The sequence below is a fragment of the Lethenteron reissneri genome, chromosome 21 (assembly GCF_015708825.2).
Source record: "Lethenteron reissneri isolate LAM-NWPU_2019-01 chromosome 21, ASM1570882v1, whole genome shotgun sequence".
Classification (NCBI taxonomy): Eukaryota; Metazoa; Chordata; class Hyperoartia; order Petromyzontiformes; family Petromyzontidae; genus Lethenteron; species Lethenteron reissneri.
This window is the reverse complement of record NC_083799.1, coordinates 8185608-8199559: the sequence shown is the minus strand read 5'-3', so window position 1 is coordinate 8199559 and position 13952 is coordinate 8185608. Positions and strand designations below refer to the sequence as shown.

General features: G+C 39.2%; 1 protein-coding gene across 4 annotated transcripts in view; it reads left to right on the top strand.

The window, feature by feature from the left end:
• Positions 1 to 13952, top strand: part of LOC133345158 (gamma-aminobutyric acid type B receptor subunit 2-like) — a 137300-nt gene that overhangs the window by 55235 nt on the left and 68113 nt on the right. For all 4 annotated transcript variants that reach the window (XM_061555679.1, XM_061555678.1, XM_061555677.1 and 1 more), the window contains 4 exons: positions 159 to 224; positions 614 to 799; positions 1462 to 1710; positions 13534 to 13594. In XM_061555679.1, the coding sequence (XP_061411663.1) occupies positions 159 to 224; positions 614 to 799; positions 1462 to 1710; positions 13534 to 13594 (562 nt within the window). The remainder of the gene's footprint in view (positions 1 to 158; positions 225 to 613; positions 800 to 1461; positions 1711 to 13533; positions 13595 to 13952) is intronic.

The following is a 13952-nucleotide window of genomic DNA, read 5'->3' as shown; positions in this document are numbered from 1 at the left end:
ACGTGACTTTACCGAAAGACCCAAAGAGTATGAACATATATAAATAAAAGAATGCATGTTGATGATGTAAATATTTTATACAAACAGCAGTGTGCTCTTTTGATATGTCTTCATTCATTTTGACACCATTGCTCATAAGTGTAACGATGTTATTGCAGACTTCGGATGTCAGGATTATACTGGGTCAATTTGACGAAGAAATGGCAGCAAAAGTCTTTTGCTGCGTGAGTACTAAGAGCACGTAGACAACAAACATCGTCTTTCACAGCACGTTCATATGTCGGTTATCACACTTTTTCACAGCTTGTAGTTACACAATTTCACTGCTAAATATTTCATTCATTGAACATGAAATCGTTCATGTCCCAAAGCTTCCATTTTTAAAGCAGTGCAAGGCAATACAGACGTTGCGGCTATCTTTGGGCTGTAGCTTAGAGTGTATAGGAGTTCAGTAAAGCTCAAATTGCTGTTCTTGAATAATGCATGATGTGCCACCTGATGTGATTTTTCTACAAAGTTGACTCCAGTTTTCTCATCCACAAAATGATTTGGTTTTTAATATGGAATCTGCTCTGTATAATAATTTCAAACCTGCTCCTGTCCCTGACACCAGGCCTATGACGAAGGCATGTATGGGAGTAAGTATCAGTGGGTGATCCCGGGCTGGTACGGCAGCCGCTGGTGGGAGCATACGCAGCAGCAGTGCCCTCAGAAGAACCTCCTCATTGCCATGGAGAACTGCATCTATGTGGACTTCATGCCGCTCAGCACTCGGCCCGATCGCACCATCTCTGGGCTGGTGAGCCTCACTCGTGGCATGGCATGTGCAGTATAATACGAAATGACGTCGGGCACAAATCTGTACAAATGCAGTTAGCTTTGAATGGAAGTGATGTTGAAGTGCTCAAAAACAAAACAAAAATGTCATGCTTTATAACTTAATCCACCATGCACCAATGAAGAACTGTCAGAAAAAAGTTATTCATATGAAGAGTTTAAAATTACAGCGTGTACTTTTATGTACATGAGGGAAAATGAAAAGAAGCATTTTGTGGACTTTGTAAGGGCTGATATTGAGTACCAAAGCACATCGTGCCTGTGGGCTGGACATTTTATTGGGTTCTGTTGTGTTGAGGTTAAATGTCCAAAGATCTCTGTTTTTGTATGGGAAGCACAACAAATAAGACGAATAATCAGATAATTTAAGGTAGTAATGGAAATTTATGAAAGGCACCTTATACTGTGTAAAGAATTTCCCTATGATCTTATTTTCTTGTGCTCGACTATCTTATTGTCAAAAGTTTTTGTGGACGGCCATAAGAAAACATACTTTAACAGAGTTCATGTCCTTTCAATGGGCAGCGTTGCATCAACATATTGTGGAGGGAGGTTCCTTATCGTTGCGTTGTTGTTGTTGTGCATTACAAAGCATTAATGCGTTTCCTTTGTTTTAAACCCCAGACGCCACAGCAATATGAAGAGGAGTACAATCATATGTTGGGTCTGAGTGAGGTGGCACCGCACAGCAAGTTTCATGGCTACGCCTATGATGGCATCTGGGTGATTGCGCAAGTTTTAAACCGAACGATTGAGTTGCTGGAGGCGGACAAGAGCCTCGTTGCTTCCATCGAGTCATTCAGCTACACCAACCAACGCATCGGACAAATTTTGCTTGACGCCTTGAACGAGACCAACTTTTTGGGAGTCACCGTGAGTTGTCATTGCTACGTTTTAGTGCTTTGGTGTGTACGTGAATGTCTGCCAGACATCTCAGTCAGTCAACCCGTAACATCTGGATCTGCCTTGTGACCTCCTGCCAGCGAGCCTTCCACGTGTAATATGGCCTTAAAGTTTGCCGACCCTGGCACAAGCTCTATGGTGATGTCACCGTGATTTAGTGGCAATTGGCAGCTCTTTTTGTTGTGTGTTTGTGTACACTTGTGAGTGGGAGAAAGTTGTAAGAGTTATCACACTCGACATGGCTGCATCTGTTATTGCTGCACACCCATGCCGCAACTCTTTCTGTAAAGGACACAGCATAAATGAAGAAGGTGGTGAATCGAAGACCTTGACGTGTGGAATACAACAGTTATCTTATGTTCAGCCTTTGTCAATCTGCTGCTGAAGGAAGGAGGCCTCCCCATGCCGAATCAGTCATAGAAGATCTCTCTAGTTCTTTCGGTAAAGGCTCTCCCAGCCTCCCACTTCCAGCCCCGCCCACTTCCCCCCCCGTCCAGCTTCACGTCCCTCTCCTAACGTCCACGCAACGCTCCCATATCCCTACCCCCCTCCCTTGCCCCTCCCCCTTCTCTTACCTATATAACCTCTTACCACGGCATCTCTCTCCCACTTCAGCAAAACATTTTCTTGCTGTGGTTTTCCCACATGATGATTGCTTGTGTTGCAATCGAAACGTCGTGATTTATGTATATTTTATTGTATACCTACGTGAATTTATTGAAAGAACCAGAGAGTATGGATTCCTGCAGTCACGAAAGCTTCAAATCTATATTCATAGGAGATCTGTTTACCATATTCACCTTGCTATTCAATGCAAGTTGTCAAAGAGGGTGAAGGGGTGCTCAGGACCAATTCAGATATCGCTCACCACTGATGTCAGCCATGGCAAGGAATTGAACTCGAGTGACCAGGTTCATAGCGCAGCGCACTAATCACTTACGCCACTGCTCCACCCATGGACCTAGATATCTGGGCTCCATTCCTGACTTTGTGGCCATAAATATCACCAGTAGCTGTTGGTGTCTGGGCCTCGCTTGGGCTTTCCGTTGTCATTTTAAGATAAACTTACTACTGGTACATATTGTGAACATCACCACTAGTTAAACAAACGAGGGCAGGTGTGATGTTTGCTAAATCACACCCTCGTGTTGTGATGACCTTAATATGTGTTTAATATCATAACTTTTCCCGATAATCTACAAATCAAAGTGGTGGATTGTCTGTGTTTGTTACACGTCTAAACAGAATTGGAATGATATATTTAAATGGCCACTAATGATTTGGACACCTCAAAAGAATACACATTTCGTCTTACACCAGCTCGTGTCAGCAGAGTTCCCAATTGACGTCACTCCAAGGGAACTTGCAGCATAATTACATTACATTATCTCGTGGAACGGTTTTTTCATTGAGCATTAAGTAAGGATGTCCAGTGATTTTTATTAATTTTCCCTGTGGTCCGCTCAAGATCAACAACCGGGCCCCATGAATCCTATCTCTTTCTTCCTCGCTGTGTTGCCTTAGTCATACTTGCAAACGTTTGTTCAATGTAATTCCTGAAGACATCAAACCATCTCATTCTATGTCTCCCTCTGCTTCTTTTTTTCTTCGACTCGAAAATGGATTGCGAGTTGTGGTGTTCTCCTTCGTTTTCATTCGAGAAGTAATACGAGGGTTGCCACCTCCTGTGGTAAAAACAAACAAGACATTTCATGGGAAGAACAAATATTTCACAATACCAGAAGAGGGAAGAAGTACTGTACACATAACTGACAAAAAACATAACTTTTGATGTTCTACGTTCCGAAAATACTTCCAGGGCAAATATCTCCAAAAGAGGACAATCTTGGGAAAACCAGGACTGGTGCCAACCCTAAGGGATGGATGCATTTTGATATTTGAGAGGCATCTGAGCGTTCTGGAATCGTGCTGCTTCTTAGCTACTTAGTCCGTGATTTATGAATGGGAGGTTATACTGATGCCAGTACAACCTCACATTGAATTCCGCCAATAAAATAAAACCAAAGGGGAATGTATTCACACAGCACTCCAAAACGTTGGTTACCTTTCAAAGCATACAGAAATGAAAGAACCCCAATAGCTTTACAATATACAGTGAGGGAAAAAAGTATTTGATCCCCTGCTGATTTTGTACGTTTGCCCACTGACAAAGAAATGATCAGTCTATAATTTTGATGGTAGGTGTATTTGAACAGTGAGATACAGAACAACAACAACAAAATCCATAAAAACGCATATCAAAAATGTTATAAATTGATTTGCATTTTGATGAGGGAAATAAGTATTTGACCCCCTCTCAATCAGAAAGATTTCTGGCTCCCAGGTGTCTTTTATACGGGTAACGAGCTGAGATTAGGAGTACACTCTTAAAGGCAGTGCTCCTAATCTCAGCTTGTTACCTGTATAAAAGACACCTGCTCACAGAAGCAATCAATTAATCAGATCCAAGCTCTCCACCATGGCCAAGACCAAAGAGCTCTCCAAGGATATCAGGGACAAAATTGTAGACCTACACAAGGCAGCTTGGTGAGAAGGTGACAACCTATGGTTCGATTATTCGCAAATGGAAGAAACACAAAATAACTGTCATTCTCCCTCGGCCTGGGGCTCCATGCAAGATCTCACCTCGTGGAGTTGCAATGATCATGAGAACTGTGAGGAATCAGCCCAGAACTACACGGGAGGATTTTGTCAATTATCTCAAGGCAGCTGGGACCATAGTCACCAAGAAAACAGTTGGTAACACACTACGCCGTGAAGGACTGAAATCTTGCAGCGCCCACAAGGTCCCACAGCTCAAGAAAGGACATATACATGCCCGTCTGAAGTCTGCCTATGAACATCTGAATGATTCAGAAGACAACTGGGTGAAAGTGTTGTGGTCAGATGAGACCAAAAATGGAGCTCTTTGGCATCAGCTCAACTCGCCGTGTTTGGAGGAGGAGGAATGCTGCCTATGACCCCAAGAACACCATCCCCACCGTTAAACATGGAGGTGGAAACATTATGCTTTGGGGGTGTTTTTCTGCTAAGGGGACAAGACAACTTCACCGCATCAAAAAGACGATGGACGGGGCCATGTACCGTCAAATCTTGGGTGAGAACCTCCTTCCCTCAGCCAGGGCATTGAAAATGGGTCGTGGATGGGTATTCCAGCATGACAATGACCCAAAACACACGGCCAAGGCAACAAAGGAGTGGCTCAAGAGGAAGCACATTAAGGTACTGGAGTGGCCTAGCCAGTCTCCAGACCTTAATCCCATAGAAAATCTTTGGAGGGAGCTGAAGGTTCGAGTTGCCAAACATCAGCCTCGAAACCTTAATGACTTGGAGAAGATCTGCAAAGAGGAGTGGGACAAAATCCCTCCTGAGATGTGTGCAAACCTGGTGGCCACCTACAAGAAACGTCTGACCTCTGTGATTGCCAACAAGGGTTTTGCCACCAAATACTAAGTCATGTTTTGCAGAGGGGTTAAATACTTATTTCCCTCATTAAAATGCAAATCAATTTATAAAATTTTTGACATGCGTTTTTCTGGATTTTGTTGTTGTTATTCTGTATCTCACTGTTCAAATACACCTACCATTAAAATTATAGACTGATCATTTATTTGTCAGTGGGCAAACGTACAAAATCAGCAGGGGATCAAATACTTTCTTCTCTCACTGTACAAGCAGAAGTATGAACATATGTAGGCACAACAGTAGCATACCACATTCGTTCGAATAGAGAATGAAGCAGAGTAAGCCACATCCAAGCTATTGACGCTCTAGAGGGATTTTTTTTTTAGTTTTGCATTAATTTAGGGTTCTCTATATTTGGCCATTCACTCAATCTTGAAGCAAAAGACAATGGACGTTAGACTTGGTGTATATACTTGCACATGTGTATTTTAAATAATTAACAGCTGCTTTTTGAAGTTAGTTAGAAGACGTGAACCAACATCTGATTTACAGTTCATCATCGTCATCCATGCCTCATGTATTTCGAGAAACCAGAGACATTGCAAAGTACCACGATACGAATAAATTACATTCCATAAATTTCATCAAGTAGAGTCAATTTATGAGGATGAGAGTGCTAAGCTCAGGCCAATCATGAGACAATATGACACTGCACACACGACAGCAATTTGACTTGTTCATGTATTTATGAAACTGTGCCTAATTAGATTCAAATTTTCATATCTTAGATTTAACAAAATTATTACCACACCTGAATTAAAATATATATCCTGCTAATTATATTTACTGTTCATGAACTGCTATAGTATTGAAAAAAAGTAATGATATAATAGTTTTTTGTGTTAAAGTATAATGCTTTATGATTACCAATAGTCTTATAATATTTGAATGTGCATATACTATAATTATGCTAACTTTACATCTGTAGCGTGCCAGTCCAAAATATTATTTCTGTGTAAATCATGAGCCATCTTGTCAGATGACGAATTTATTTGCAGTAAAAATAGAATTATTATTTGCATATTCAAACATATTTCTGGGTTTCCAGCAGTTAATGCATTTTCTTTACCACATTTTTATCGGCATATTTATGTTTACGAGTTTCTGGTGGCTGGATTTATGTATGCAAATACCAGTGCTGTCGCTGTGAAATAGCAACATTTCATTTAAATTCAACACATAGAAGGGATGCATAATGTGAACGACCAAGCCTTTTTAAAATGCTGTCATGCAATACAGGCAGCATCGTCCCACTCTTTTTTGTTTCAACTGCTGCATTATGATATTGGGCAATGAGAGGCAGACTACCTTAATTTACCATTGGCGAAAATAAAAGAAAAACCCTTCGTAATGAAAATGAACAGTGCATATTACCTACGGATACAGACATTTCATTGTCCAGATTAACTGAAAAATAGGATGCTTATGTCGGTAATTGTTGTGTGGAGTCCAATTACGGGTATTCATTGATCTGCTCTATGCCACATTAAATGTGAACCAATTAGAAATCTTCATCTTTAAGTTGTCAATAGAAGTGCAGGGAAAAACATTATGGTACTGACGGTGCCAGATTAAGCTAGTACGGGGCCTGTAGCATATGTTATAAAGGGGCCCTAAATAAAAAACACGTAAATATTAAAACAAAATGTTTAACTTGCATAGTGAAGTAATAGTAGTTTTCATTTGCTATACAGCCAGATAATACGACAAATCGCTAACCTTAAAGACCCAGTCGTTCATAAAAGTTGAAGGCAGTATAGTACTATAGTAATAGAGCAAGTTCAGAATCACTGAATCGGAATTGATAGCTTTAAAGCATTTAGCTTTGGGCCCGTGAAAGTGCGGGGCCCGTAGCATATGCTACTTTTGCTACGAGGATAATCCGGCACTGGGTACTGATTGTAAAACACACACACACACTAAATATTTATTTTGTTTGCAGGGTTGAAGGTATTTTTTTCTTTGGATTCATTTACACCAAGTCCATTTTCAACTAATAATGATTCTGAGATCAGTTCAGCATCGACAATCTTGCTGTGTGTAGCATGATTAATAATTATTGAAACATAACCTTAGCAGGGTGGCTGGGAAATTGTTAATTGAAAATAGAAAGCATTATGAATTTATGCTTTGTGCAATGTTTGACTTATGAGGTGTTTTTTGCTTTGCTCAAAGTAGAATAAGAGGAAAATTAAGTTGCTTAGCTCATGTATGTCACGGTTGAGGTTAAGCATGTCTTTCTTAACGATTGACCTTTCTTGACATAAGCACAGCTTTGGATATCTGTGCGGTACTAGGACATTCCGCGAATGCAGAACTCTTCACTTTTTTCTGAAAATGTTATAATCAATAAAAAAACGTGAATGGCTTAGTCTTTCTGTAACGTCAGTACTTCATCCAAAGTGCTTGTTTTTGTCACATTTCTGTGTATGCTATGAACGTACAATATAACCTTTTAAAAATAATACGTTAATGTGTTTGCAGTTCAATGTTTTTAGATAAAGGTAGGTTGTAAACGTGTCCTCAAACAAATACTTTTTTTCTGATAGAGCACAGCCGTTATTTGGTATCTTATTTATTCTTGATTATAAATACAGTAATATTTAAGTAGGAATGCACAATATGTGTTAATATAAAAAAAAATATCACGACGTTTCGATCACAACACAAGCAATCATCATCAGGTGAAAAAATATCGGGAGCGCTGCTGAGACAGGATGTTATAAAGGTTTGAGATGGGTGTAGCCCAAGGGTCATAAGCGAAGTTAAGGATACGAAGTGGGCGGGGCTAGTGATGAGATTTGCATGTAAATGTAAGATCGGGTAAATCGGAGAGTTAACTCCACGACGACGAAGCTGCGGAGGTGGCCATTGTATTGTGAGAGCTTAGCATGTCAATGTAAGATCGTAGAGCCACCGCCACATCGAGGAAAACGAGCAATGGTGGCTGTGTTAGTGAGAAACCATGTGCATTTGTGTCTTTCGTTCACATAATTTCCTTGTCACAAAAGCAAAGTTTGTGGGGAATAATAGCCATTTTGTATACTTTTTAAGCATAACCAATAAAAAATGTACACTTAGTAGCCAGGAACAAAAATTCTGTTACATAGTGTATAATTACTGCTTCAGAACAACTCGTTTTGACATTATATGCAGGTTAGTAATTTAATATTCAATGGGGTGTCCCTAACGTATGTAGTATCAGTGATTCGGAGACAAGGTTTGTAGGAGGCACCTTTATTTAGTAACATTCATGGTCTCGCCTGCACACTCTACAGTCGCTTAGCCTAGCCTATACACAAAACTAGCCGTCTAACACTAACGGCGCTGACTGAGACAGCCAAAAACTATCTGGCAGCGCAGTATCGAGCAAAGATGGCAGCGATGATGGCGACGAGATGACAGTGACGACAAGACGAATCCAATCCCAGAACCGGCAGCCTCGAGCTACCGCTCTCAGCTCCTTTTATCCTGCCAGCGTGGCCTGGCTTGTGCGCAGTTGCGTATACAGTACACAACTTCCCTGAAGACATACCTTCAGCGAGCACGATGCCGATCACACACGGTTCGAATTCGACCCTCGATCGATGGCTGTGCCATCGCCGCACACGCGTCGAACAAAAAGCAAGGGACAAGTCCTTACTTACTAACAGCTCCTATCATTTTTCATTGCTGGAGGGGTTGCCCCCCCTACCTGAAAATCCTGGCTCCGCCATTGCTCCAGACGGGTTCCTCCGTGACCCTTGCGCTAGTTCCTCTGCCCTGCCAACACACCCGTGCACACCCTTACTGGCTTGTGTATTGTTTGTCCACCACAGTTGCCGCTGCTGCCCACTAGCCGGCGCTATTACACTACACATATATAGAATACTGCAGGCTAGAATCATCGAGCAATCGTGGCATATACTCACATATATATCATTGAGACAGTGCTTTAATTGTTTTATGGCATTCTTTTGGAGGTATAATTGCATGAATCTGAAAAAACACAATGACAATTTCTAGTGCTGTGTTGTTATTTTAGCAGCCAGAATATATTCAAGAATATATATACTTTACACACAGAGCGAGATAATGGCACAATAACTGCATCATTAAACAGACCACAGTAAAGCAGTAAAACAACAGCTACTTTCACACACATATACTGTAATTAAAAGGAATACAATGTCAAATTAAAGAGTGTGCAGTCTTATTTGATAATAACACATACTAGCAAATTGTTCATATGAATAATTCAATGTTAAATGTTGTGGCGTTTCTTGTACGAATTCACAGATACAGAAATAACACCTGCCATTATTTACAACTATTTTATGCGAATTTACCAATGATAAGTGGATTGTTTTAAAACGATTCTTGTTGTAGTATCAGGAATGAAATTAGTAATTTCCTACTGGTACTTATATTTCATTTAAAAAAATGTCTATGTCTATTCAATCCAACCTACATACTTGTTGGTGATATTCAATGTTAATTAAATTTCAAGGCATTTTAATACCACATTTTATAGAAGCAGTGTATTTGAACGTTCTTGGGTGTGTTTTCATCTAGTACATTGGAATTTGTGAATGCGTACAAACCAAGCAGGATGAAACTTGACTGCCAGATGAATCATAAATATACCTTCAAGGGTATGGGACAAAGGGAAATGTATGCAAAGTGGCCCTATTGGGTAGTTGCAGCCTTGAACTCAGGAAACATATGTCTTCATTTGGTCAAACCATTCACAGCTATCATATTCTCTGGATTCTAAGATGCTCCAGAAAGTAAGAAACCCAAATTTGCCCTCTTTGTCAAGTTCGAAAATTACGTCACACCCAAACACCTCCCGAATCGGACATGCCCTCCCAAAAACATGTACTTTAAAATACATGAGAGGAGGGTGGAATATGGTAATACAGTAATAAGGATGCCTATGCTTTGCCACTTGATTCTGTTCCTGTCATTAATAAACTCACGGAAATATTGAACTATGAATTAGTTTCTTAGTTCAAATTGTGATGCACTTAGAACAGGCTCAAGAATTGTCTTTCAAATGTCCAAAAGAAGGGATCATAAATATTGTACAGTAGTATTCTGATGAATACACGACTGCATATGCTCATGGCTGAGATCAACTAGCCGCGTGTTTAAATTGGAGCATAAGCTGTGCTCTGAATGGTAACCATAACACATAAATAACCTACTGTATTGTTTCACAACAGTCATAACGGCTGCACACATTGGACACCCAAGCCTCTACTATTCAGGACGGAATGTGGCATAGATGAACAAGATTTTGAATCGAGAACCTTGAATTGTGGAATACAACATTGATCTTATGTCCAGTCATTTTCCATCCACTGCTGCATGACAAAAAATACACCCCTATTGTAAACATCTCCTTTTCATTATTGGTCATTGATAATTCAGTCCCTATGAAATCCTCGATGTTACGTGGAAATGGATTTATGGAAACCAGAAAATAGTAATACAGCAAATAGAGCTAAACAACAACATACGGTCAATATTTTTACTACATTTCATATAGTTTGTATTTGTGTTATTTATTGCTCAATAATTATTGGATAAATAATATAATTTGCCCGCATAGCGTAATTGTCTGAAAGCAGTAATTAACTTTGAAAGCTCATGACAGATGCCGTGAGTGAATGCGTTGGTGAAAAAAAGGCATTAATGATGCGGCTATGCTGATGTGCATATGTGATGCAATGCATTTTTAAAAAGATTCTTAATTAAATGAAAAAAATATTTGATACTACTATGGTAGTTGTGCATAAGCACAAGGGACATCCTTCATAGCGCATAAAGTATGTCCTATAAAGAACGGCCAATGCCACAAACATCGCTTAATCTATATTTTTAATTTTAAGGCCACAGTGTTATTAAAAATGTGTTTATTGATGTTTTAATAAATCTGGTATATCGTCATCATCATCAGCCACGCTCAATCCACTGCTGCATGAAGGCCTCCCCAAGCCACTGCTAGTTCTCGTGTTGCCGCAACATCATAATCCACTTGGCACCTGAGCACGAACTGATTTTATGACTCCACCCTACTCAGTGGATGCCCTCTTCTCAGAAGCTGTCCATTCATTGGCCATCTCTCCATTATTTTTCTTGACCATTCTCCATCATCTCTTCCTGTGGGGTGTCCTGCCCAATCCTATTTATAGTTGCTTTTTGTATTTCTGGTTCACGACAGGTTATAAAGGTTTATTTCTTTTTCCTGATTTGGCACTGATAATTAGATATTTTTTCTTATAAAATTGTATATATGAGCCACACTTTTTTCTTTTGATTACACTTGGGTTTTTATTGTTTACCGTGATTTTAAAATTAATGTGACACAGTAATAGTTTATTGTTATTATGTATTGTCATAATTGTGTAAAATACAAATAGACTTGTTAATTATAGAATTAATGTCTCTGAATTTTTTTATGAGGATATTAAAAATAATAATATCGATGTGGTGAATGTTATCGTGATGACTCGTACAATGCCGATGCATGAACTGTTTTGAAAAAAATTGAGCATCCAGTTTTCAGTGTAGACATTGCACAAGGGTGATGCATATACATACACATTCCTCTTACAGTAACGATTTAAGGCATCACTTAACTACTTAAATGAACTGTTAAATACTATTTGAATTCTAGGTATTTTAACTTGTAAATTTCTTTACCCTTGTCTCACAAAATCTGTAAGTGATGTACATCAATGTATTTTAAAATGTTATTCTGTTATTAAAATCCCAACATTGGGATAAATACAAGCTCTACTATTGATGTAATTGCTCAAGGAAAGTGTTTTAAAATTTGTACGTTAAAGGCAAATACAATTCGAACACGTGGATGCATATATGCAAAAAGTGTATTACTTTATAACACAATGAATTGCACTGCTAAGGCGATCGAAAAATGATGTGCTTGCTTGTGTTAATGCCAGTAAGATACTCCTTTTCGTGATTTTACTATCCAGCCTTGTTACTGGAGTGTCTCTCCTTGTCCGGGCTGAATATTGTTAAGATGACATCTTCATGGTATCAGTCCTGTCATAAGATTGGTTTTATGTTCGTGCAGCCAAGTGAATATTGTCAAATACTGTGCAACGTAGCTTATATTATAGGAACAGAAGGCAGTGCCATGTGTTGTCCTTGATCCTTCGCTCACCTTTGAAGTACGCATTAACAAGGTCAACGAAAGCTGCCGTTTTAAATCCTTTATTAAATCCTTTATATTAAGTTCGCATGCTTGCTTGCTTGCGTGCTTGCGTGCTTGCTTGCTTGCTTACGACCGTGCAAATCTTTCGGTCGTTTTTTAACCCACTTCCCGTGATCCAATCGAGCTGACATTTTCCACACCGACTCGTTGTGCGAGACAATTAATGTTCGTGAAAAAAAAATTCCCAAAATTTTACACTGTTTAGGGAAAACAAATTAAATATTTAATTACCAATTGCTTAATACTGGCAGACAATTCCCAAAATTTTACACTGTTTAGGGAAAACAAATTAAATATTTAATTACCAATTGCTTAATACTGGCAGACAATTCCCAAAATTTTACACTGTTTAGGGAAAACTAATTAAATATTTAATTACCAATTGCTTAATACTGGCAGACAATTCCCAACATTTTACACTGTTTAGGGAAAACAAATTAAATATTTAATTACCAATTGCTTAATACTGGCAGACAATCATCTGACCCATAGGTGGCAGCCATCTCAAGCCAGAGGACGAGAAGACTCTAGCCGCCACGCATATAAAGGATTTATAGTGAAAAACTTTGTTTTTACGGGTTTACTTGTTTCATCTCAGAAATATAGCCGGGTTGTGCCCCATTCTCTCTCTGTTGGATGGTGAGAAGCTAGTCCACCACGCCTTGATTTTCTCTCGCATCGACTTCTCCAGTGCAGTTTTTTTTCCTGGCAATCTGTTAAATTGGCTTTAGCACGTGCGGAAATCGAGTTTTCACCCATATGTAAGCAATTTGAGTTCTCACCCGTATGTATACAACTGTGGCTGAGCACATTCTCCCCCCACATGTTCACGTCGGTGTCTGCCAAGTGTCTCACCTCAATCATATCCTGCGCATCTGTTCTTAAAGGACTTTTTCACTTCGACATACTTTTTTTAGCTGTGGGGTTTTTTGTGCGGTTTAATTTTATGTTTTTATTTTATTACTAGCCTCTGAGTGTTTGGCTTGTATGACGTAATATTACCTTGTAGCTAACGTCTACTGCAATGAAAGCTTCGTTTAACATGATGTTGTGTATCTTTTGTGTTAAATCTCTTGTAGGGTCAAGTCCTGTTCAGAAATGGAGAGCGTTTAGGAACTATAGAATTCATGCAGTTTCAAAGTAAGCACTTTTCATATCACGGAAAACAACTTCAGATGAAGCGTACATTTTGGTGATAGATATCATATCTGTTGAAAATGACTTCAAAACAAGTCAGTCCAGAAGGAAGTTTTTTTTTACGAAGTACCAAATATATGTGTTTGATGACTTATATATTTATTGTTTTGCCATTTTTATGACGCTAAAACAATTAACAGTTGTGCAGTGACTTAAATGATGTGGCTTTCTCTAATTAACATGGATGATGGCTCTGTGGATAGTTTTTCACCCAGAATGCCAATAAGGGCTGTGGCATAGTTAACCCATTTTTATTTCAGTTTAAACACTTGGGATGCGCTTTTCTCATACTGTAGTTCGC